The 26,227-nt window shown below is 31.1% G+C and overlaps 4 protein-coding genes and 1 non-coding gene across 5 annotated transcripts; 4 read left to right on the top strand and 1 right to left on the bottom strand.

The window, feature by feature from the left end:
* Nucleotides 1–7,250: 7,250 nt before the first annotated feature.
* Trnak-cuu (transfer RNA lysine (anticodon CUU)) lies at nt 7,251–7,323 on the top strand. Its single transcript has one exon. It is a non-coding gene; the product is annotated as a tRNA-Lys (tRNA).
* Nucleotides 7,324–9,876: 2,553 nt separating this feature from the next.
* LOC145751012 (uncharacterized) lies at nt 9,877–11,134 on the top strand. Its single transcript, XM_082567080.1, has 3 exons — nt 9,877–10,115; nt 10,234–10,453; nt 10,618–11,134. Exons 1-3 carry the CDS (start codon nt 9,949–9,951, stop codon nt 10,663–10,665), a joined length of 435 nt encoding a protein of 144 aa, XP_082423206.1. The 5' UTR covers nt 9,877–9,948; the 3' UTR covers nt 10,666–11,134.
* Nucleotides 11,135–18,028: 6,894 nt separating this feature from the next.
* LOC145750515 (uncharacterized) lies at nt 18,029–18,874 on the bottom strand. Its single transcript, XM_082566569.1, has one exon. It carries the CDS (start codon nt 18,857–18,859, stop codon nt 18,332–18,334), a length of 528 nt encoding a protein of 175 aa, XP_082422695.1. The 5' UTR covers nt 18,860–18,874; the 3' UTR covers nt 18,029–18,331.
* A 1,318-nt stretch (nt 18,875–20,192) lies between these two features.
* LOC145750225 (twinfilin-2-like) lies at nt 20,193–25,029 on the top strand. Its single transcript, XM_082566206.1, has 10 exons — nt 20,193–20,212; nt 20,352–20,428; nt 20,567–20,647; nt 20,973–21,142; nt 21,265–21,360; nt 21,854–21,958; nt 22,414–22,539; nt 22,927–23,077; nt 23,449–23,570; nt 23,855–25,029. Exons 2-10 carry the CDS (start codon nt 20,404–20,406, stop codon nt 24,011–24,013), a joined length of 1,035 nt encoding a protein of 344 aa, XP_082422332.1. The 5' UTR covers nt 20,193–20,212; nt 20,352–20,403; the 3' UTR covers nt 24,014–25,029.
* A 626-nt stretch (nt 25,030–25,655) lies between these two features.
* On the top strand, nt 25,656–26,102 carry LOC145751128 (GTP cyclohydrolase 1 feedback regulatory protein-like). Its single transcript, XM_082567218.1, has one exon. It carries the CDS (start codon nt 25,691–25,693, stop codon nt 25,949–25,951), a length of 261 nt encoding a protein of 86 aa, XP_082423344.1. The 5' UTR covers nt 25,656–25,690; the 3' UTR covers nt 25,952–26,102.
* Nucleotides 26,103–26,227: the final 125 nt, after the last annotated feature.

Below are 26,227 nucleotides of genomic sequence, written 5' to 3'. Positions count from 1 at the left end.
ATTTTTTTTTAATTTATCATTTACACAATAAATTGAATAAAAAAGAAAGTTACGTAGTATTTATATTTTAGAAAAATTTAGGAAATTTTCGTTAATCTCTGTTTGGTATTCAAATATTTTTGTATAATCGATTTAACTTATATATAAGTCAACTAAATTACCGCTGAGCTAATTAAATAAATATATCGATTAAAATAATTACCGTTAAATTCTCACAATTTTTTTCCCACCATATTTAAACAATTTGCATTCCAATTCTCAAAATCGATAACCACGTGCGTTAACTGAATTTACTTAAAATAATCGATGAAATTTGTAAAGTTTTGGTTATTTTCCTTTAGTATTTGCCGTGTGAAGTCAGCTGTTTTAGCTTTAATGCAAGTGCCGGTCCCATGCGAATCTTGTGAACCAAAGTTTTCAGTCTGTCTCATCGCCTTACACCAGGACATTACAAAACGTTATTGCTAAACCGTTTATCGCTGGTTAGGGCGGGAATCCTAAATTCCCCCCTCGAGAATTATGACGTCACAATGCTACTGAAGTCAGATGCTTTGCGCGTGGGAAGACTAGGTTTGTGACGTCACTATATTGTTTTGTTTTATTCGCGCGAACGATTGTTCTAACCGCGGCGCTTAGATTTATTATTATTATGATTGGGGATCGATAGGAAATTGCAGATGTTTTAAGACAATCGTGAATTGTTTTAAATCCTGTTGTAAGGCAACTAAACACAAATAAATAATAAAAGTTTTAATTAAGTTTTCATTTTATAATTTTTTTTCAATTTGAAGTTATAAAACTGGCAGCGTTGTGTAGTGGTAAGAACATTTGCTACACCACATGAGGTCGTGTGGTTGATCCCCACTGCTCTCATGCTATAGCGCCCTTATGTAAGGCACTTTATATAATATATACTTTTGCTAAGCCAGCACTTAATCAGCAGCGCAACTATCGGGCAATTATAATCTATAATATTCCAAACTGACACAGGTTACTCTATGTTTAGGTCGCGCATTTAACCTTCCACGTCGAGGATAAAGATTACAAAAAAAATGTCGTCATTTTCGAATATTTTTTGCTTTGTTTATCCGGTTTAGGTAACTAAGGCGTCCACACTTTCGCTATGTTAACTCACCGGCGCCAAGGTGCCGGGCTCGAACGCTTTGTTTTTACCTCAGAACACCTGTGTTCGCGTGCTCCCACACTTAAACAAACACATTGGTGATTGCTTGAATACTTTAGCTTCTGTTTGGCCAAGCTACCGGTTGGCGAATAAAGGAGTTGCGTTTTTTCGATTGTTTTGATTTTAAAACCTAGGTTTTACGTTGAAAAAAAATGGGAATTTTTTCAAGAATTTTAATTTTGTTTTTTTGAAAGATTATTTAAATTATAAAAAATAAAATAAAAAATATTTTTTTTGTGAATATTGTTTGAAATTATTTAAGAAAAACAACTGCTTAGTTGTGCTATATAAAATGTTCAAATAAAACCCCTAATTGTAAATATTATTTGATTTACGGATCTCGGTTTATTTTAAAAATAAAAATAGAAAAAATACCTTAAAAATAACAGATTTAGTAAACGTAAAAATATATGTGACGTCACTTATTTATAGTTTTACCAAAAAATTTCCGTTAATGACGATTTTCACAGGTGTTATTTAACAGTATCATATAATAACTACGTCATAGACTATTTTGAATGATTACATTTCTGTTTCTCAATACTTTGGAATTGGGAAGTTACAAAATAATAAAATTGGTCCTAATTCGTGATTTTACAATATCAATTTCGGTAGTAAATGGCGGTTTCTAAAGGCGGTCTAAACCTTTCATAGAAAACGTGATTTTAGCCCAAATTTGGCGTTTTTTTTCTATTAAAAATATTCCTTTTTATAACCGATCCGTATATAAATATATGTTTAAATTTTTTTATTTTGATTTTTCGCACATTGATAAAAGTAAATAATAAATACGATATACAATTAATATTACAACAATGCGACGGGAAAAAATGAAAAAATCAATTTAATGATTTAAAACATGCCAAAAGTATTAATGTTTACATAAAGATTTTAAGTATGTTATGGCATGGTCACCAAACCCAAAAAATAATAATTTTAAACAATTTACTTTAGTTAATTTTGCTAATCGATAAAGATTTAGAGATTTTGTTCAACTTGAAACTAGCTGCTTAAATAACTGAATGTGTAAAATAAACACGACTTTTCGCAGCTACTTGTCGTTCAAATTTGCTCAATAATCAGCTGATTAAACTTGGCTGAACAAGCAAAGTGGTCAGCTGTTTAGCTTCGATATACTCGTAAAAAGAACAAAACAATATCGTTCAAACATTCACAGTTAGGCGATTTCTTGCTACCGTTTCATGTAGGCCGATTTTTGTGTACATTTCGGCCTAAAACGTTAGAAAAGTTGTTGAATCCATCTTGTCTTGTTTGTTTATTATCGCTGGGTACACAATTATGTTAGTTTTGACCATAGGCTACCATATGTCACGTGTTTAAACAATCAGCTTAAATGACAAAAGTTTAGGCATTGTTACCCTGCTAAAACGGCCATTTTTAAAGCCCTTCGGTCACATATTAAGGCCAATTAAGGTTTAACTTTAAAGAGAAATCATAAATAAATAAAGTTTATTAGTAGCAGGTGTTCTAATTATCGCTTTTAAAGCAAAACTGAAAGTAAAATTAACTGTAATTGATGTACGTTATGTAAGTGTCGTAATTTTATTAGCAACGTATTTTTAGATTCAACACAAATATTGTGGATATTCTAAAATTAAAATCCAAATTTACCAAGTTTAAAATACAAAAACGTTTATTTTTAGATTTTCTATTTTTATTGCTAAAGTTTTTTTTTTGGTTTTTTAATTTAGAAAAATTTTGGCAACACTAAAAACTTTTACGAAGTAAACAAATTTAACGAGGTTTATGAAAGCCTAGCTAATCATAAAAACATATTTTTAGGCTACTGAACCTCGGTGTAACGATTATTAATACATAGGGAAATGAATAACGACCCTGTGATATAATGTGTCAATTCACTAACTTGTTGTTTACACGTTTAAGCGTAAATAGCAGCCACGTGCAGTAACAGCTTTGAAGAGCAGAATCATCATGGCACCTGTTAAAAAACAGGCTCAAAATCTGTGTGTTCACCGAGTTAATGAGCTAGCTTTTAACTGTTCGCTTGTATTTACAGGTGCTGTAAGGCGCCAGGCAGTCTGGCGGAGCTCAGGCCGTTATTTTTACTACTCGACATTTCGGCCGAACGTAAACTTTGGCCGAAGAGAGAATTTATTTTCTCTCACTCTTTAGCCGAGGCTAGGTTTCTTTATTATTTTTCACACTTCTCTTTTTCGTGAAGGTTACGTAGTGTTAGAATGTTGAAAAACGCTTGGCATGAAATAAAGTATTAAAAACATAGGTGGTCTGCAAGTGAAGCATCTTGTTTGCTGTATATTGCATTTATCCGTAAAATTGTAAACACAAAAATTAACATATAATAATGGCGTTATTATTAATTTCCATAATACAGCATTTTTGCTTGTGACGTTATCTTGTCAATTACCCAAACCGCATGGCAGTTAGATTACTTAGCTGAAATTAACACCTGGCAATCTTCACCATTGTTTTGATTAAGGTCCATGCTAAAAATAACAGCTCATTTTTAATTTCATTTTTTGTGAAAACACCTTATTTTAAGTATTTTCAGATTGTTTTTTTTGGATTGAACGACCTTTAAAACTTATTAAGTAAAACCAAAAAACACACTTTTTTAATTAAAATTTTTAAATAAATATCTCAGAACGTTAAACTTTTGTTTAGTAGTTCTTGTTCGGTAAAAATTACATAAAAATAACATGTTTATTTACATAAAATTTTTTCTAAAATTAAATTAAAAGTTTTGTTTTTTATCCAGCATAGCGTTACTAATTAAAAGTGACGTAAGACCACGTGACTTCGGGGCGGGATATCCTATATTGTAACAAAGTTGCTACAAAGGATATAAGCATTAAGCTTAGCCCTATTATTACAAACAGCGGGACGGATATGTCTGTTTTTAATGAGATTTTAGCTAAGAAAGCTTGCAATCTTTATTGATTAAATGCCCAGTCGTCTGTAAAAGCGAAAGATTTGAGCGAACTTTAATTGGTTTCTTCCCCTACTGCATATTTAACGTCGTGGTTTATAGAACTGAACTAATATTTAGCTCAATCTTTCCACAAGGGTTAATTAGATTGTAATTTCCTGATCGTATATTGGTGATTAGTTTACCAATTATTCCCCTTTTAAATTCTAATATTATATCCGAATAAAAGGAAAATAAAGGCCAAAAATTTCTTGAGAAAATTTTCTTAATTTTGAATTTTTTTAACGTGCTATTAAAGTCGATATTTTTTAAAATACATTTTATTGGACTTTGGTAAAATCGATACTTGTAAATTAGACGTCATTAGGCACTAAAAATCGCTATAACAAAAACGTAAAACTTATTAAACAAATAAACTAAGCTCTAGTATTATGGTAACCATGCAATGACGTCACCCAAACTAGTTTTAGAGCGGTCATAAAATTAAAATTTTAGGAGTTTTAATAGATTGGAAATGCCAAGTTTATTGGAAATTTCAACCTCAGAGCTGTCGTCAGCCGGCATATTAAAAACACTTTTTCTCAATACAGTTAAAAAAACTCCTTTAAAAAAACAATTATAAAAATTAACTAGTGCCATGTGACGTTAACTCAACCACGTGACATTCTTTGGGTTTGGTTGTCACGTGACTAAACGTACCCGCCCCATTAGTGTATCAATCAGTGGGCTTCGTTATATCAGACTATAATTTCAGTGACGTATGCTCAGCTATGTAGGTTTACGTACACCTTCTACCTATATACGTTAAAGTTGTATGCATATACAGGTGTGCAGGCGCCAGCCAGTCTGCGGTGGTTAAAACACAACCTGTACCACGGGTAAATATCTCCATTTTGTATTTGCCATAAAACATAAAACAAACCGGGTTGCGATTTTATGTAGTGTTATAACTTTGTTGTGTAATAATTAATTAATTTAATAAGTTTTGGCAATAATATATATTTAAATGTGGTTTATTTTTGGCAAAGAAAATCAAATATATATGTTTTCATTATTTTATTTAGGTTTTTTGCGCAATAATAAAAAGTAATAAAGAGATATACAATAAATGATACATTAATTTAAAGGGGAAAATGACAAAGTCAATTTAATGATTTAAAATATGTCAAAAGTATTATTGTTTACACGAAGATTTTTTGCTATGTTATTGCATGGTTATTAAACCCAGAAATTTAAATCTATTTTATTTAATATTTTGTAAACCTTTTAATTTTGTGTAATATGCATTACAAAACTATTACAGTGGGATTTAGTATATCGTTCTTAATAAATAAGTACAACAAATATAAGTTGAACTAATCTATATTTAATTCTGTAATCGCAATTCTAAACAATAAACATTATAAAAGGTATATTCAGGTGCACACCCACGTGTTTTTCTTGCGAAGAAACTAGATTTGTTAATCGTTATTTCGGTGTAGAACGTAATTATATTATACTCCAGCGTAATCGCATTTTCAACATACAGGTGATAGCAATTACTTGATGAAAACATACGATTTTCACGGCTCTTAAAACGTAGTTGATCGGCTCATATTAATATACGTATATTTCGCTTTTCACACGGTCTCGAATGAAAGGCGAATTTGATTCGCTTTTTAAAATCGCGTTGTTGCATTTGAGAGACGAAGTAAACTATTAACGGTAATAGCTATTAAAATTATTAATTTAGAAAGGTTTAAAATTGTAAAATTTTTTTTCTATATTAAAAAAAATTTTTTGGGTTGTCGAAATTTATATTAATATATTTGCTTTTTTAAAGGTAAAATTTGTTGATTTTACATCAAGCTTTTGAATGTAACTTCTATATATTTATTTTTATTCTTCTTAACACCTGTTTTTAATCAGTGAAGAGATGGGTTAAAATTACGTACCACAAAATTAATATACAAGAATATGTTTAACTCAATTATACTGGCTCTAATTAAACACGTTTCGAGCAAATGACGTTATATTTTATTGTAATTTTGTCTCTAAATCCAGTATGGTAGGTTACAGCTGCATTTTATTAGCGACATTTATTCAAAAAAACGAATGGTATTCACCTCCGTTTGGCCCTGACCGCTAAATTTACAATCCAGCTGTAGAGTTAATACATAAAACTTAAAACCTTGTTTGTTTTTTTATTAGTGTTATAAAAGTGTAAAAATTAATATACAAATAAAACTTGATTTAATTATATTATGTTATATTAATATTAAATTAATATTAATTATGTTAATAAAATACTCTACGATTTGACAAGATAACATACAGTAGAATAAAATGGCCAAAAACAAAACAATTTTATGTTTTCTATTAGAAGAGTATTAAGTAACCGATGTTTAAGTTATTAAGTCATTTGTGGCATAGAAAACTTCGGCTAAAATCTAGTCATTTCGGTCAGAAAATTACCAGTTTTCAAACCATAATCCAGGTAATACTAGACACATATGTCTAGTGAGCGAAAATTAAGTTATTGTTAATCATAAAACAGTAGGTTTTGTGTAAAAACAGACTGCTTAATTGCCAAGCCTTTCTTTTAATTTAGTAATAACACACTAGCTAGCATTGTACATGGTATTTTACTTTTTAGGAATATCATAATTATATTTCTACTTAATTATTCGTGTTTTTTTCTCAGTAATTTTGCATAATATCGTTATGAGAAAGTTAAACAGATGCTGAAAAGTTTACACCTGTAGAATTTACACTCCGACCGCAATAACTGAAGATTAAGTGCTGGCATTAATTATTTAACAGCGTAGTTACAGATTTAAACGCGTTTTTAAAGCACAGGTGTTATTTAATTGCGAACTGATTTGTTTAATTTTGTAATATAAATAACGGTTGTACGTAAAATGGCATTTTTGTTTTGGATAAAGTGAACTTTTTGAACCAATTAAAATTAAATTACATGTTGTTTTGAAAATTGAAATGCTTTTTAAATACATATTTCCTATTTTTAATTTGTTTGTTACCATTTTTTCTTTGTTTTTTTGGCCTTTTTTACACATTTTTATGTTTTTGTTTATTTAGCAGGTGCCATGTTTTGTTTTCATTTGAATACCAACCGTTTTTCGCTCGCTTGTAAGCGTCGCCCGGCTAGCTCAGTCGGTAGAGCGTTGGACTCTTAATCCAACGGTCGTGGGTTCGAGCCCCACGTTGGGCGAATTTTTTATTTTCTAATTTTAAAATTTTTTAAATTAGTTTTTAAACACTAAAAAAAATAAATTTAATATTTAAATTGACTCCTTACACATTTTAATTAAAGGTTTGTTTGATGAAGATATAAATCTAGCATCACATTATAATAAATTTAGGCCAACTGTAAGAATTTATTAACTGGAATTTTTATAGTTTATTTCTGTTGACAGTTTTATATCCCATTTCGTCGAATTTTGGAATTTTTAAAGTATAAAAGTAATATGGGTTCGGCGTAAATAAAGAGCTTTATTAGTCATTTCAAAAAAAAACTAAAAATCCTTTTTGTATTGTATATTACTTTGCTTCAAAATAGTAAAAGCCTATGTAAGGTTAGCCTTTAAAGCTCTACTTTTTGTCATTTTTTTACCATCGGCAGCCGTCTATATATCTTTGGTTATTTTGTAAACACCAAAAAAATGTCCTAGCGCCAACATTATTACTGAAAACTGCTGCTTTCTTTTTTTAAAGCCTGATTTACTGGCTATATACCCATTAGCGAAACTAGAATATTCGAAAGGTCAACTTTCAGTGCGGTATAAAAATAGACTTAACCCCTTAAGAAAATAATCACAACCACATGAAACCTTGAAAAATGTAAACTAGCCAATTAGGCTGCGAATTTTCAGGCAGTATGGCGCCTATAACATCTTTGTTAACATATTTTTCAATGGTAATTGTTAAAACGGTATTCAAAAAACAGTCACAAAACATAAGGCTATTTAGAACCAGCACAACAGGATTTTCGCTTTTAAAAATCAACGAAAACTTTTAATATATTGCTTGTTTCCGTTTTGCAAGTTAATTATCTACAAAAGGAATTGTTAATTGTGTTTTATGGGCCCAAAATAGTTGCACTTTTGTTTGTAGTACACCGAATTTCGGGCGGGTACCTCTATGTTTCGTGGGAAGCAACGTGTTACCAGTTCCCGAGTAATAAATGTGACAAAGGCGTTTACTTGATGGATAAGGATTACGTCCCCTGTTCACCTTGCAAAATTATAAGTTTTGGTAAACAAACATTCAAGTGTGTATTTTAAAATAAGGTATTTTCAAACTAAAATTGAAAGTTTTTTTTCAGGCTTTAAATGTTTTAAAAAGGGCCAAAAATGATGTTTCAATTTTGCTTTAATATTCATTATTGTTAAGATATGGCGGACGTCTTGAATATAAATATTTTAGAAAGTATTTTAACCGATAAAACCGCAAAAAACAAATGGCGTTAAAAATTTTACCACATCCTAAATTTTCCGGTAAAGACGACTTCCTTTCGACCTAATAAGATACCACTTCCCATGGGAGGCTGTAAAATAAACGTTCAACGGTTGTAGGAAGTTACGAATTCCAAATGTTGCATCAAACGACCTTAAAACAGACTTTTATTAAAAAAAACGGCAGTTTACAGTTTCCTAGTTATTTCATTTACAACCCTGTCCGTGATTAAAAGATGCCGCCCGCTTGTATTACATATGTTTGTGACGTAACAATAAAAGCGGGCGACTTTCGACCCCTTTACACAATAACATTTCGGTATAACTCCCTTCATTAAAGTTGAACAAAGAACCTGAAACATTGGTTAACATATGGCCTTAACGTGTTTTAAATATTTTCTTTTATGTTATGGAATTTTTATTAAAATATCTTTGGTGTTGGCCTTAGTAAAACATTTGTTACAATTTTAATTTTGTTTTTTAGGTATCCGTAATTCTAGAATTTCAAAGATGAAATAGGTAAGTAAATTATTATATTTTAAAGGATGGGTTTTATTAACATACATTTTTGTATAAATTAAGCTTTATATTGGCTTATAAACTGTGCATATTGGATTATAGCTACCCATAATGTTTTTAACTAACATATGACTGGGTAACAGGCCTGGAAAACTGTTTTTACAACTGTTTAAAAACGTATTGAAACAGGCTTCTATCAATTTAAGCTGAGTACACACTTTATTAACTGAAACAGGGGCTGCCCTGTCTTCTAAAATACTTAAACTAATTAAGTAATCTTAAGTTTTAAGGGCCTGGTTTGAAGTATTTTACTTAGGATTATGCTAAAGTTTTTAAATTAATCGCATAACATCACCCGTTGCGATTTTAATATAAGTTTATTAGTAATACTATTGTGTTATTACTATATTAATCAAATGTCTTTTAATAACATTAAATAATCTTTATGTCCGGCTGTAGGTCGAGGACAAATGTATAGTAGTAATAATTCTTAATAAATTTCCGATTTACATCGGTAATTCTTTGAAGTTACCGGGACTTCAGACGGCCCCGCGAAATTTACAACGACGTTCTGATATAATTGATTATAGATTGTACTGCAAAGGGCGTATTAGTTGTAGCAGTTATTTATTTTGATCGCGAATTTCGTTGTCTATTTGACAAGCGGCTGAGAATTTAATTCCCTTGCGATTTACGATTCGGCAAAAAAAAGAGAGTCGAAAAAGTGAGAGAAGCGAAAGCGAAGGGAAAAAAGGAACAGGCCTCTATATAGACAGATGCTGGATTGTAAGTTAGACATATGTTCATAACATCAGTTACTTGATCATCATATTAAAGCAACTTAGCAAGTAAAAATCTACAAAATGGTAAAAGCAAGCAGCCCAACAAAACTTTCAACAAATGCAAAATATTATAAAGGTCAGAACCTTAATACATTAGCAAGCAGAGACAACTGTATTACTAAAACTAAGCCGACAACTCAACAGTCGCCTATTCAAAGCAAGAAACTGAAAGAACGTCAAGAATTAAGGTAAATTTAATTTTAAAACGCTTTATAAACTTCATAGGTTTAGTTTTTGCTAGACTATATTTAAATTAAGTTTAAAAAATTGGATTTTCAGATTTCTAAATTTATTTTTTCTTTGCAGAAATCTTTACAAAAAACTTGGCGAAGTAATCCCAGCCTGCCAATCAAAACCAGTCTCAAGCTTGGACATTGTTCTACGTGCAGTGGATTATATTAACGAATTACACAAAATGTTAGAGGAAGATCAACCTAATACACCAAAACCTTATCCATTTACAAATATCAATCAAACAGCAGCGAATAATGCAAGAAATATGTCGTTTAGAGATGTTACTAACGTGGTAAGTTAACAGAAAGATTGTTTATTTGTTTTTAAGTTTTTTAATTGCAAAATTAATAACTTAAAAAAATGGGGATTTATTTTTAAATAAAAATATTTTGTTAAATTTGAAATTTATTTTATTTTTATTTGATTATTTTTTAAACAATTTTCTCTCCTTTTCAGACGATGTCAACTGAATCGCGAATTACATCAAGAATATCTCGTGAATAAATCTAAACCTCACCCAAACTACGTCATGATTACGTAATACTTACGTCACACAGAAGGCAAAGCTTAAATGGGGAGTTTTCTGTTCAAGAAAAAAAGTCCTTCCAAAAATTCAAAATGGAGTCGAAATTTTTGAATTTTTTGTGCCCTGTGCCCTAACCACGACATACAAACGCATTCCATGTGCCTTAAATGCAATCCATGTGCCTATTGTTAAAGCCTTTGGATCAAATACGTGTTTAGTTGCCAAATTTTTCAGCAAGTCCGGCTCTGTATATAAAGAACAATTGTTATAGCCGACTTGTTGATATGTAAATATGTGTATCTGTAAATATTCTGTGTTTATATTGTACATAATATTACTCTTGTGTTGTTTGTTTTCTTTTCTTCTTATACTGAGCTTGATTTTTGATGACATTCACCGTTTAGTGCCTTACTTTCTAGCGGTATGCAGAGAATAAATCTTTATTTACATTAACTTAACTTTGATTCGATGACTCGTCTACAGATTAAGCAAAGATTAACAGACATATTACGAAACAGATTAAAAGGTGTTCTAAGGTTATACCTTTGACATGTTAACGTCATATTAATTCTTGAACGTTATTAAGTGCACTTAAGAAATCTGATGTCGATTTAATCTAGGTTTTGTGTAATTCCTGGGTGTTAACGGGCCTATCTTGGTTATTAGCGTTGCCTAAAAGCATATAAACCACCCTAACACAAATTTAATGTTTTGATAATTTCGAAATCTCGGTTTTAAAGTTGAAGTATTGATAGCAATGGTATGGTGGCCAAATTTGGGTAAATAAACAAGTAAATACTTTACGAAAACGATAAAATATGATTTAATTTATTTATCTTTCCTGGAATTTTAAAAGTCAAATGTAGCAGCAGTTTGTTAAATGTAACATAGACGTGCTAACTTTCACAAGACAAATCTTAATATAAAATTATTTGTTATTAAGTTAATATTAATGTTAGGTTTAAAATGACCCCTTACATTTAAAATCTATATATTAACGTACAAGGCATTACAGTATTATAAAGTCATATGTCCACGTTAAGGGCCAATTCAAAATACAAACACGTCCGGTAGCTCGACAAATTATTGCTTTATTGCCCTTGACGTATTGTGCGTTGAATTAGAAAGTGTACGAGGGGGAGTGTTTTTAAGAGTTCGACAGAGTACACATATAACAGTAATGCCCTGAAATCCCCAGTCTCTGGGCACCTTTTAGTTCATTATTCTTTGAATTATATCGTAAGTTACGATTACAAGCGGCAGTGGTCACTTTTATGACCATGGTCTATTTGTTTTTGTTGTGTAGGTCGTGAGAAAGTGAATACGCAAACGCTGTTTTGCTTGTTAAAAAAGCGCCAGGGGTTATCGATTTTTAGTTAATCCACATCGTCGACTTAAACTGGTTTAACTTCGCAAGATTTCAAGTCCATTTCACGGCTACTTCTGTCAAAATTAAAAATCCAAATTTCCCCATTATTCAAATCGCGTTGTTAAATTAATCTTAACCATAATTTAACCGAGGCTGAACATCAAGAAATGTAAATACAACCAATCCTATTTTCCCATACGAGTAGCATCTGCCTCTAGAAATACCTAAATAAGGAACCTGTCTACCCAGAGTTTATTTAATCGTTTTATTCGTTATCTGGCATAATATTTGTTGATAGACATATGTTTCAATTGATCGAGATATGGCGCAATCTTTGACCCGAAGTACAGTTACGTTTACTTAGATGTAACGTCTTAATTTGGAAAAATTTTGGCGCGCAAATTCCAGTTTTTTTAAATTTTAATTTTTGTAATTTTTTATGGAAAATTTTTATTGTAAAATTCAGTTTGTATTTTTTAATTGTTTATAATACGGGTAAAATAAATTAGAAACTGCAATATTTAATTTACGACATCCTAATATTAATTAACATACCGCCATTGCACAACAGGTCGTCAATTTACTTTTAATTGATTTTTCCTTTTATAAATTTTAGAAAATTGTTCTCATAGGCAGAACATCTGCTTCTGTATTTATGATGTCATAATATAACAATTATTACGGCGTAAACAAGACCGTTAACTTGATATGGTCACCTTTTACTTAAGCTTAAATTTCGTCTTAAGGACTGGTTTGATATTAAACTAACAGGTGATAGTCAGACTTTATTTTAAGGTTGAATTTTGGGAGAACCCCGCTAGGGAAATTGGCGGGAATTTCGTTTCCTTTTTTGACACATTGTCTTGCATAATTTTGAGGGTTTTGTTTAAAATATTACAAACTCTGTAAATTAGTATTTTGAATTTGTAAAATTGTAATTTTTGGGATAAATTTAAATATTTATTTTTAAACTAAAAAAAATGTTTTTTTTAAGTTTGCCTAAATTTTTTTCCATAATATATCTTGGACTTTAATATATTTTAATTAAATTTTAATAATTGAGTATTTTAATATATGCCTTAATAAAAATTAAAACACAATTCAGGCGAATTTTTTGTCCGAATAATTGAAAATTTCTTCTAGTCTTGTTATATCTTAACTTTTTAAATAAAAAAAAATTTTAATTTTGACAATATTATTTATATTTTGGGTGGCCAATTAACATTCTATTAAAACACACTAACACACAGCAGAATATTTGATTGATGGCATCCCACTATCAGATAGCAAAAAATTATTTAACATAAATTGACACACGAGCTAGTTGTCGCATACAAAATATTATGACCAAGTTAAAACAATTTAAAATACAACGAGTTATAAAAACAAAGCAGCCAAAGCACGCGACTAGTTTTAGTTCCCATACGCCTTGCAGCTGCCTCACACTAGCCAACGATTAATTTCCCACGGTTGGTAGAGCCAGCGGATAGGCTAAACGGTTATTTACTTGCGTTTTGCTATTAAATCTGAGGGCCAAAATTGTCCACAATTCAGGCTACGGCGCCAGAGCTAGAAATCAAAAACCAGTTTACAAAAAAACTGTCGCTTCGTGGGTTCATGCGTCTCATGAATCCAGTTGAATTGCCAATTTGCGATTGCTTTTTGCTCATTAAAATGCTTTGATAAACAAGGGCCGTCGCTTTTAGGTATTCTTTGATAAGATTGTAACGCTGAATTAGCCGAACAATTGGTATTTTGCGTCGTCGTTTTTTCAAGAAAAATAAGATATGTAAACAATTGAAAAATCTGACGTTTGTGTAACTAAAAACCAATGCGATCAAATAATAGCATATCAAATTCCACTCATAATAATAATAATAATAATGCATTGTATTTATTCTCATTATATTTAAGTCAATTTGCCAGAATAAACACAGAGTAAACTCTAAAATAATCCATGCAATTACAATCTCGAATCGCTGGTAATGCAAACCCCCCACCCATCTTAATTCGACTTAAAAACAGAAATTATTGACTTAAACAAGAAGATTAGGTTTTTAAGTCACGATTAAATAATTTACGTCACAGCTTACTACGTCACGACTCATAAAAAATAACCTAGTGACGTAGTTGCTGGGAATTTAATTTCCCAATTCGTCACCTGCGCGTTAAATTGTAAGTAGTCACCGTTCCCACGCCTTATTTACGGCCCCGGGAGACGCCCAGACTGTTAAACCTCCTGTCCCAATGGGCTGAATTACTAGTCGTTAAGACCATGCTCAGCAAATTGTTTTAACTTTATTATCTGTGTCTTCTATTCATATAACTCCCATCTGACCATGAATTGATTTTTAAAGGCTAAGACCGCTTTTTTAATTGTAGATTTCAGTTTTCTTAGACTTGAATCATATTAAAAATAATTTAAAACGGATGTCCATTAAACTTCAAAAGTTAAACATCAAGAATATTGTATCTAAAGTAAAATCAGTCATATTGAATTTAAAATAAATAACTATATTTATATTTAAAAGCAAAAATATGTAAATTTTACTGGTCTAAAAATATACTTTAAAATTTTATTTTAAGTAATGGATCAAACAGTTAAATTTAACTTTTAGAAATCCTAAAAATATATAAATAATTAAAAGCGTTTTGGCTAATACTGTAAGTATAAAGTTTTAATATTTATTTATAGATTAAATAGTTAAATTTAAACCTTTAAAAATTCTAAAAAGTAATAAATAATTAAAACGGTTTTGGTTTATTTAAATACTATTACATTTCTAAACCATCTATATTAATAATTTAGTATTTTCTTATCATAACATTTTAGATGTGTTATTAAACAAGAATATTAATAATTAAAACAACCGAGGTTTGAAAAACGAGAAAAAGTTTAACAAATCCGATTATGTGACATAAATATTATACAACAAGCGGCTTAAGTGACATAATAAGTTGATTAATAGCCTGTAATATTATTTTAAATAAATATTTGAATTATATTTTAATTAAAAATTGTATTTTAATTAGGTTTTAAGCGTTGTGTATTTTAATAATTGCTTTTAAAAATGTTAAATACACAATTCGGTCGGATTTTTTGTCGTTTTTTTGTTTGGATAATTAAAAATTTCCGCTAGAAATGTTGTCCTTATTTTAAACGGCTAACTAGAATTTAATTAACTTATTAAATTCTAAACTGGAGCGGATACGTCATCGGCTTCCGACAATGACGTATTCGCGCCAAGGTTCGAAATCAATTAAAGAGTTAACGCATGGGCGCGTTATAACAAACGTCGCATTTCAATAACAACTAGTGTTGAGTTAAAATTGAAAAGGAAACAAGGGCTGTTAACCAGCAAGCGTTGCTGACATTTCACACCGATGTCTTAGCGATTTTCCCAGCCGTATACCATCTGCCCTTCGTGGTTAAATAGCAATAAAAACAGGCGATTCAATATTAGCCTAACTTTGCTTATTAACAAACTTAAAAAAGCTAAAAACGCGAGTTTTGGTTCCCATGCGACTACCAGCAGGCCTGCTGAAATATCAATCAGCCTTGTTTTTGTTTAGTTTTACAGGTATGCGAAAATAGGCATCAATTATTGTGTAATTCACGCCGTTTATGTAAATCTATTAATCCAAATACAGTTAAGCATGGCGCCAGGACGGGAAACTACTTTGTGTATTATTATTAGAACTTCCTTTTCAAAATGGATAACGCGACTTAACCCGGACAACATTACGTTAGATTTAGCGATAAATTTGTCGCGAAATTTTGTTGTTTTTTGCTATATTTTTGCTGTCGCCTAATCGCTTTTGATAGGCATTGTAACAAAACCGTCTAAACGATGATAAAGTGACACAAAAGTACTAATTATTCGCTGTTTAAAGAAACATGTCAAATAGCTCTTAATCACATTAGCTCCGCAATGACGGGGCCTCTTCGTATACGTTTCTTTCATTCGTATTGCCGTAAACTTTTCGGCTTTGCTTATTTACCTACAGGTGTTGTACGGCGCCTGGCTGTCTGCCCGCACCGTTATTTGTGGCCAATCCCGATTTCTATTTATTTCTGAACGCTCGTCGCCACGACGGCGGGCAAGGCAAGATCGGATTTTCAATTGGTTTGCTTTTTGGGGAAAGTCGAATTATAAACTAACACAGAGTTAGCGCGGGTTTAGTTGATTGATGGGTAAGTGGTGGCCATTACCTCCTTTGAATAATATCGCTTTTGTTTGACTCATTTAAAACAAATGCGGCCTAAGATTATTTCTTAAAATTAAAATTATTTGAAAGGTAAAAAAAAATGGAAAGTGATTTTTACAAAAAACATCCGATTAAAAGCACTTTCCGTTAAGTAAACACCACTTAATATGGACCTGTAGTTTGTTTTCACTTGATTGTAGGCCTCATGGCTTTAAATAAGGATAAAAACCTAAATTTTGGGCGTTATAGGTTAATCAGTTAGCGCAATAATTTAATGCAGGTGTACTGTGAGTTAGCACCCCTGTTCAAACGGTGTTACTATAAAGCTATCTTTTTAATAATGTTTTGAAAGCCTGTACTTCAATTACCAGCGCACCGGTTACCCAGTAAAATCGCGGCATTCTGTAGTAAAGTTACAGCACCACACATGTTTGTAACGGCGACCCAGGTGCGTACAGACGCCAGCTAGTCTGTCGGTTTGTTTGTGCCCTTACATCATAGCGCTCCACGTTTTTCCTCCTCCTTTGTCTCTTTCTTTCTCTTATGAGAAGGAGTTACGATTATCTATTAACGCAGCGAACAGCGAGACAAATTGATTTTATTCTTATATTCTTGTGATATCAAAACTTAAAATTCGAATATTACATTTATATATTTGTAGTTAGAACGAATGGAAAAGTATGACAACTCATCATTTTAAGTGAATCCAGATGGTAAGAATTCCTAAGTCCTTTTCTTGTAGCAACAGTTGGCCCAAGAGCAGGCTGACTTTCCTTACTACTTACATCTGTGTTTTTATAGGACCACAACATTCTGTACAAATAAATTTACATTCGATTCAAGCCTACGAGAATTTGAATTTGGACAACACGAAATCATAATCGCTTGTTTAAATATAAAACAGAAAAAAAACATTTTTAATTTAGTTGTTTGTTGATTGAATTTTTACAAATGTATATTTACTCCAAAAGGACAAACTAAAAAAAATTATTCTTTTTATCTAACTTTTATAAATTTACTCTTTAAAAATGGGCAAAAACTAACTATATATTGTTCAGAGATATTTGCTTTTTTGGGCGGTCAGATATCAATAATACCAAAGATTTCTGAAATGACAAAAATACGATTATTAAGCACCAGCTATTGATTAAAATTCCAGAATCAATTGGCCATAATTAAGCGACAATCGATGCTTTATTGATCGCACAGTGGTTGGAAACGTAAATAACGGCTTGAGCCAGCTGATTTCATCACGATTTTCGAAAAAGAGAGCGAAGTTTTATAGATGCAGGTGCCAAGGCGCCTGGCTGTCTGGCAAAGAAACTTTTACTGGCGACGTTAATCTGAATCGAAAGCCACCGACCGGGTCGTAATTAATTTCGAAATTCGATTTTTCTTTGACACCATGTTTAGAGTTTCTACAAAGTTATTTCGTTTGTTATACTTTTAATTAAAAGTTGTGTAATTTTTTGGTGGCACATCTTTTGTCATTTTTATTTTTTATAAATTAGCTTTTGTTAAAAAATCTGTCTATTGGGATTTCTTTGTTTAAGTTTTTAATTATTTATGTTTGTTGTTATGTTAATTAACAACATTTCTTTTATACTTTTTATTAGGATTTTTGTCTATTGAATATTTATTTTTATTAAAAAGCTTTTTGTATTTAAAGCAGAACTTTTATAAATCGCTTTTGTTTGTTTTTTGCCTATTTTTATTAAACTAATTCTTTCTAATTTTTTTAAATTAAAAAAGCACAAAGTTGATTAAGATTTTCACATTTTTTTATTAAACATTAGACATTAGAATTACTTGCGAAATGCGATCAAAAGTAAAAACACAAAATCACATAAGGCACAAGAAAATAATTTTAAAAACGCGAAGCCCTTTTCGCCCACGGATAGACTACTTGTCTATTGGCTCTTTGTAAACCTCATCCCTCAACTGGATTTGGAATTGCTGGAATCACCCTCAGCCCTTTAGATTAAATTTGCTCCCTTCAGTTACTTAATTAACTTGAATTAGCGTTGAAATAACCCCATTTTGGGTAGTTTGAAGCTTCGATGTTTTCAACAAACTGGAGTAGGGAGACGAGCGACTTGACACGCGGGGTTGAACTGCTGGCTAACCCCGCCGTTGTACACTTCAGTTACCGAGAACATTTCAATGTCGCTGTGGTCGGCTTTATTTTCTTTTTCCTCATCCGACTCGGAAGATTCGACCTCTGTGTCTTTTGACTTTCCTAGCATATCGCTAAGGTCGTGGATGTAGAAAATAGCATGCTGCATAATGTCCAAGGTCGAGATGTCCTTGCCGTTTTCTGACACTGCTGGTAAGATGGATCGGAGTTTGTTTAATAATTGACACTCCTCGCTGCTTTTTCGAATTGTTGATTGACTAGATTTGATGTCTTGAGATTTTCTACCTTGAACTGTTGCTTTGACCATTTTTCTTGTTAAGTTTACACAGTTAGCGTTAAAAGTAAATAATGATAGCTCGCTGGTTTGAGTTGTAATATGCTGAAACTTTCTTGTACTCGGACTTATATAGTCGACGAACCGCTCGCGCCTTTTTCTCCGGGACGTCGCTAATCGCATTGTTCTATTATGACGAGAGAACGCGCGCGATTGTTTTATCTCCGTTTACTCGTTCTGTATATGCACGTGCGCGAGAGAGTCCTTCGCTTTGTAAAATCGCTACAGACCAGCGCCAGCAAGTCGGCATAACACACCTGGGCTCAAAACCCGCGGTCGTAGAAAGGAGAAAACAAAACGAAGTTTCGTATACGGGTTGTGGGCAGTTAGGTGTGTACAACGCTTCGCTCTAGACTGGCTGGCGCCTCAGCACCTGGGTGCAGAGATACGGGCATGTGAACGATGCTACCTTGGCGACTTGGCGTCGCCGTTACAGTGTATGGATAGGCTCGTAACATAACTCAGTAATCTGCCGTTAAAAGCTAATTGGATGAAAGAGTGAAAAGTGTGAAGTGGCGACCGCTTATCAGCAAACTACGGAACCAGTTTGCCTCAAAAAACAAATACACGGAATTACTTGCATAATGCAGATTGTTTATAGGGCGCCAATTCTTATTGTATTGGTCTGTAGTCCTACTGTTTAACACGGGGTCAAGTACACACTTTTTTTAACATAGTTTCCTTTTTATTTATGAATGTTACGAATTGCGTTTTTCCAAAATATGCAAATTTTAAAAGTCTAAAAATGAATTTCTGTTAAAAACTATATTTAAAAATCGTTATAGATGTATTTATTTATTATATTAATTGCCAGATTTTTAAACCAATATTTTGCCAGCATTTTCCGTATTTATTTTGCCTTGGCGCTAGCAATGACATGGTTTATATATTAACTCAATATCATAACCTAGCGGCTTATATTGTGATAGTATTAATGTGGTTCTGATAACTTTAAAATCTTTTATATATTTAAAATCTTTTTTTTTTGTCATGTCTAGTCTCTGTAATTGTTTATTAACACTTTTAACTTTTACACTAAGCGGTAACTACCTTGTCTAGTCTGATTCTAACACTCTAGCCAATTTAATTACTATTTATTTACGGACAGCCTAATTAAATATTTTTTAATTAAGTATGTTAACGTTTTTGATAATATATATACACACTAAAAATTTATAGATATACATTACTATTTTACATTAAAAACATTTTTTGTTTATGTTACATAATTTCAAAAAAACGTAAAAGTAAAAAGAAAATTAACGAAACCGAAAATGTTAGGAGCTTTTGAAAATCGTAAACTACCAATAATCTTTAATTAATATCTAACAAATTACAATTTATTTAATTACTTTGTATTCAATTTATATTGCAAATATTGTATTGTATAGACGTTGTGAAGTGCCACGAAGCTATGACTACTTATCATCGGTTACAACTTTAATTTAATTACAATCCAGGAAAAGAAAGTCAAAGGTAAACTGAGTGAAAAGTTAAAGGGTTTGAAAACGCCCCTGTTTTTATAATTACTAATATATTAAATAAAAGCACAACAAATATAAGTAAATATGTTATTATTTTAATTTTATTAAACACATTTGTTTTATATTTACAGCTTAATTAGGTAATATTTTAAGATATAAAAAGAAAAAGGGGATTATTGGATAATGTCGCATCAAACGGGAATTCAATGTAAGTTAAATTTTTTAATATAAATTAAAGTCTTTCTATAAAAAAGCAGTTAAGTTACAGAAAACTTTAAAGACAAAGATCTTAAACCTTAAATCCAAAGGGTGAAAAACATACTTTTAAATATAATTTTGATTTTAGGTGGTGCTGGTTTAAAAGATGTTTTTCGAATTTGTACAACGGATGGAAATATTAGATCTGTAAAAGTCATGATTAAAGAAGGTGAAAAATGTAATTTAAACTGGTTTAAAATAGAGTTATAAATGTTTTGGTAAAGCAGGGGTTTGTACTGTTTATAGCAATTTTTTAGGGGGGCAAAACCGGTGTATAGTAAGAACACTTGGGTTCACTACATAAGGTCCTGGATTTAATCCCTACTGCTTTCGAGCTGTAGCGCTCTTGTGTAAGGTACTATAAATGGTATAAACTCCGCTAAGCCAACATTTAATCAGCAGCTTAATTATGTAATTATAATCTATAACATGTTGTGAAGTCTACTTTTACACATAAAAGCATTCACACAATAATATAAATATTTTGTTTTCAGAAACTCTTCATTGTGAGGACACAGTTGAAATGGAACCAATATCCTGGCAAGAACAATTTGATTCAGCGGTGAAATGTCATTTGGTTGAAAAACAACCATGCTACATTCTAGTCCAACTTCAATCGAAAAATAATTGGCTTTTTATTTCATTTGCACCTGATGATGCCCCAGTAAGTATAACATTTTCTGTTATTTTATTTTGTCATCTTTTTTTAAACATTTTCTATAAATGGATTTTAAATAGTACAGAAGCTTAACATTGTTGAAATTTTTTATAACTTATATATTTTAGGTAAGAGAAAAGATGTTGTACGCTGCTACACGTTCAACTCTTAAAACTCAATTTGGAGGTGGATTTATCAGCGATGAGTTAACTAGTAATATGATTGTAAGTTCATTTACGTTTATATTTTTTCATGCCAGTTAAAATGTCCATTTATTATATAACTGTTTTGTCCTTACAAATAAATGTATGAAACTTTAACCAGCAGCATGGTGTAGTGGTAAGAACACTTGCTACACCACACATGAGGTCGTGGGTTCAGTCCCCACTGATCTCATGCTGTAGCGCCCTCGAGTAAGGCGCTATAAACGGTATAAACTCCTGCTGAGCCAGCATTTAATCAGCAGCATAATAACCGGGCAATTATAATCTATAATATCCTAAACTGCCACAGACAACTGGAGACTGGGTCGGAGTAATTGATGTTACTCTATGTTTAAGTCGCGCATACGACTTTCCCACATCAAGGATAAAGATATACAAAAAAAGTTAAGTTTTAAATAATTTTACTTTTTACTCTTTTATCTTTGCAGTTATAGGTTTTACTAATTTGTTGGGTTAGGTAAAGATTTAAATATTGTTGATTTTTGTTACACAGTCAGATATAAGCTATGCTGGCTACCTTGAGCACGTTGAGCATAAAAGTGCACCACCTCCTTTGACTAAATCTGAATATGCTTTACAAGACTTGGAGGAATCTCAAGTATGTTGTTTTTCTTTTCGTATTTATTTATTTATCTTTATCCTTACAAAACCGGCAGCGTGGTGTAGTGGTAAGAACACTTGCTACACCACCATGAGGTCATGGGTTTAATCCCCACTGCTCTTATGCTGTAGCGCCCTTGAGTAAGGCACTATAAACGGTATGAACTCCTGCTGATCCACCACTTAATCAGCAGTATAATTATCGGGCAATTATAATCTATAATATCCCATATATACAAAAAAAAACTTTTTTAGTCAAACTATAGGGTAATTTTCTTACTGTAGTGTCATTTAAATTGCTATTTTTAAACATATATTAATATACAGACTCTTTATTGTTATTTATAAGTTTGTGAGGCTATAATTGTAATCCAAAAATAAATCTACATAACAAAGTTTACACAAAAGATGACCTTCTAACCGCAAAGATTTAATATATAAATAAAATTATAGGAAAATGCAGCAATTGGAACCTCAACCAGACATCAAACGGTCCAAGGAATTTCATTCCCAATAACCAAAGACACCCTGCAGGCTCTGAATGATTTTAAAGATGGAACTATCAACTTTATTGAAATGGTAAGTGATGGTAATCTATGGTAGATGTGATTTTGCTATTATTAGATGTATATACAGTATTGAATAGTTTACATAAATTAAAAGAATAAAGAATAAGTTTGGGTTCAATCTATTCAGTTTATTTTTAATAATTTAATCCATTGTATTTTATAGGTGCCCATGTCCTTATGTCCCTATACTTAATAGTAATTAAAAATTGAATTGCATATACATAAAGCTATAAAAATTGAAAACCAATTTTATATTTTTTAAATTTAACATAAAGCCCGTAAAAATGTTTGCCAATGGTTTTATAATAAAATGCTATGTGGTAACTAAGCCTAAAGAAACAAAAAAAATATATAACCAAGGTTGTTTTTTTTAATTCTTTGTAAACATTAATTTCAGAATGTTGATACGGACAAGGAAATTATTTACAAATCAGCCTCGAAAACTATTTCAGTTTGTGATCTTGAAAACCTTGTTTCCAAGACAACGGCGGGTTATTATTTGTTTAATTACAACCACAGACATGAAGGAGAAGAACTTAATACGCCAGGTACTGTGAAAACAAATTATAGAGTGTTAAGTTATAGTAGACATTTTTTAGCATGGGATCACTGGGGATCGAACTCACCATGTGGCGTAGGAAGTGTTCTGACTACTACACCACGCTGCCAGTAGTTGTAAATTACTTAAAAATTATTTAACTTAAAAATTATTTAAAACACAGTGTTTAGTTATAGTAATATTTTTTGGCTTGGGATCACTGGGGATCGAACCCAGGACCTCATGTAGAGTAGGAAGTGTTCTGACCACTACACCATGCATGCATGCAAGCTGCTGGTAGTTTTATATTTCTATTCTTTTCTATAAAAGTAATTAAATTTTTATTTTAAGTTTTAAACAAAATTCTTGTTTTTGTCTTAGTTTTTATTTATTCGATGCCTGGGTATTCAATACCAATCAAGCAAAGAATGTTATACTCCTCGTGCAAATCTCCCTTAATTTCTACAATTGAACAAGACTTTGGAATTACTATTGATAAAAAGGTGAGGTTCTTTGGTATGTAGCTAAAAAAATGTAGCAAAAAAGGTATGTGGAAGAAACAGGACATTGAACAAAAGGCACTAGATTCAACACCCACTACTACTATGCTATAGCATACTGAAACTAATGGCTTTATTCTATTATAAAAAATCACATAATATAGCCTATACTGGGTCAGGGTAACAAATGTGACCCTTAGTTTAGGCTGTGAAGTCCCCATTTCTACAACAAGGATAAATAGGAAGAAAAAAAACAATTTCAAATTTTTCCCGAATTATTTTTTTAGCTTGAATGTGACGATAAAGAGCAAATAACGGAAGTCTACCTCCGCGAAGAAGTTCACCCTCCCACTGTTACTTCCACCCGGAATTTCAGCAAACCCAAGGCCCCAGGGGGCAGAAGGGCACCTGCCAGAAGACCCAAAGTTGAAGCCAATGGAGCATAACATGGGTCAAATTTAATTGATTGATTGATTATTTAAATTTAATTAATTGATTTCTATTTGTAAAGTTTTTTAGATTTAGAATATTTCTGCGATTAAAAAATAATTAAAAATGCTGCTTTGGCTTTTTTTGAATCGTTTGGTGATTTTTTTTGTTTTCATTTTTATTAATTAATTATATTTTAGGTTTGTTAAAAAACTAGCACTTACATATTTCCTTAAAATTCAATGAAATTCAAGGCTTACATTTAAAAAAAAATTTTTTTTTAATAAATGAAATATTGTGGGGTAAAATAAATTATTTAGTTTTTCAAATATTTTTCATTGTATTGTTAGTCATTAATTTTCAATTTCAAGTGGCTTATGGAGTGTATTTAAATGTGTTTTATTAATAATGGTGTTATGTAACAAACTACATTTTATTTTATCTTGCATTTAGCTTAATTATTCAAGTAAATCATATGTCAAATTATACCCAGTATAAATAACATTATCACACCCTTATCAATATTATTAAAGTGTTAATTTTTTTCAAAATATTTTTACTAAAAAACAAATGCCCCCTTGGGCTATACCCCTTTAAAAATGGCCCCTTTAAAAATGGCCCCTTATTTTTTGTTACCTTTTAGCCAGTGGGTTCTTGGGGCAGGAATATTTTATTTTAAATATTTGGTTGGAAACTATGGTACCACAAACATTTCTACGATCAGTTGGTATTCGATATTAAAAGCGGTTTAAAAAGTAATAATATTTTAGCGTTTAACTTTTTTATTCTTAACTTTTGGTGCAAAAATAATTCAATCCATTTAAAATATTTATCATTTACAGTTCATTTGATCAAATCGTCCATTAAATTTAATCTGATTCTGTAAATAATTTAGTTAAAATTTGCTTCATGGAAAATGTGCATGTTTTTAAATTTACTATATATTCTGCTTATAATATGATACTTATGTTTGAATGCACTGTATTAGACAATAGTTTGTGTTTCAATACAATTACATGCGATTAATGGCATTAACTTTATGCCAATTTCTGATTTAGATCCCCACTGCCTTTATAGTTAAGCACCCTTAGGTAAGGTATAATAAAGAATGCAACTCTTACTGGACCAAAAACCAATATACTTAGGTATAATTTAGTTATAATAATAAAAATAGTTACCCCTTATGTTTAGGTTGTGTAGTTGTCCCACATTGGGGATAAATAACTCATGTAAAATATTAAGCTCATTTTGTACAACTCATTTTCCTAAAGCAGGCTAGAATGTTTATCCAGTTATTAATTGTATATAAGGCTCACATAATATCGCATAAATTATAGCTTTTGGAACATAAAACTAATTAAATATAGCTTTACAAGTCGGTACCGTTTACTGGTACCGTGTACCGAATTGGGCACCGGTAATATATATGGGTAATACCCTCTCCAGCACGTGTTTAATAAGAATCAAAAATAAATTGGATTTTTCCTGTTTTTAATTGAAATATGACATGACCAGTTGTTTAATTTAATCAGTGCCTTATTAGGTGTTTTATTGAGTGATGCATATGGCAGTTTTTTTATTTGAACGACCTAACTTATGCTTAGCGTTAAATATCATTTGTCAGTTTATAAACCTATTTTTAACGATATTTAGGTAAAATTAGATACATTTTTAAACAGAACATTATAATTAATATGCCTTACATTCTTGTATCTACACAAATCAGACTTGAAACTGGTCCAACTACAATCGGAGACGTTAATTCAGACCATGAACTAATGACCAGACTAGGAGGCTGTCTGGTTCAAACTTCTGGTAACAACTTTAAGCAATGGATAGTGTCATCGCCCCCTAGGGAAATATTAAACAAGCTTGAAATGGAAGGGTATAAAGTTGTGGGGTCTACTGGTATAGGACAAACTGCTATATGGACTTTGCATAAAGAGTTTCAGTAATAATTGTATGTTTTGTAATGAAAAAATGATTTTTATGTGTTTTTTCAATATTGTAAAATGGTTTTATTTAGATACTGTTATACGTTTACCGTGTCATACTATTTATGCATTTTTAACATTCATTATTTTGCAATAACTGCTAATTTTAACAACTCGCAAAAACTATTAGTTGAAATATATTGTTTTCACTTCTTTACATTTTTTTTGCAATATTCCATTTTATTTGATTATTTATATTAACTGCAATATTAATTTAAAGCTTGTTAAGAATCAAAT

Source organism: Corella eumyota, chromosome 4 (genome assembly GCF_963082875.1).
Source record: "Corella eumyota chromosome 4, kaCorEumy4.1, whole genome shotgun sequence".
NCBI lineage: Eukaryota > Metazoa > Chordata > Ascidiacea > Phlebobranchia > Corellidae > Corella > Corella eumyota.
This window is presented reverse-complemented; position numbering and strand designations above follow the sequence as displayed.

Bases quoted from the DNA above. Each gene is read 5' to 3' on its own strand.
- LOC145750225 (XM_082566206.1), top strand. From the start codon at position 20,404: ATGTCGCATCAAACGGGAATTCAAT. The intron at 20,429-20,566 runs GTAAGTTAAATT...TTTTGATTTTAG, and splicing joins GCATCAAACGGGAATTCAAT to GTGGTGCTGGTTTAAAAGAT. The intron at 21,959-22,413 runs GTATGTTGTTTT...ATAAAATTATAG, and splicing joins AAGACTTGGAGGAATCTCAA to GAAAATGCAGCAATTGGAAC.
- LOC145751128 (XM_082567218.1), top strand. From the start codon at position 25,691: ATGCCTTACATTCTTGTATCTACACAAATCAGACTTGAAACTGGTCCA.
- LOC145751012 (XM_082567080.1), top strand. From the start codon at position 9,949: ATGGTAAAAGCAAGCAGCCCAACAAAACTTTCAACAAATGCAAAATAT. The intron at 10,116-10,233 runs GTAAATTTAATT...TTTTCTTTGCAG, and splicing joins AAAGAACGTCAAGAATTAAG to AAATCTTTACAAAAAACTTG. The intron at 10,454-10,617 runs GTAAGTTAACAG...TCTCCTTTTCAG, and splicing joins TTAGAGATGTTACTAACGTG to ACGATGTCAACTGAATCGCG.
- LOC145750515 (XM_082566569.1), bottom strand. From the start codon at position 18,859: ATGCGATTAGCGACGTCCCGGAGAAAAAGGCGCGAGCGGTTCGTCGAC.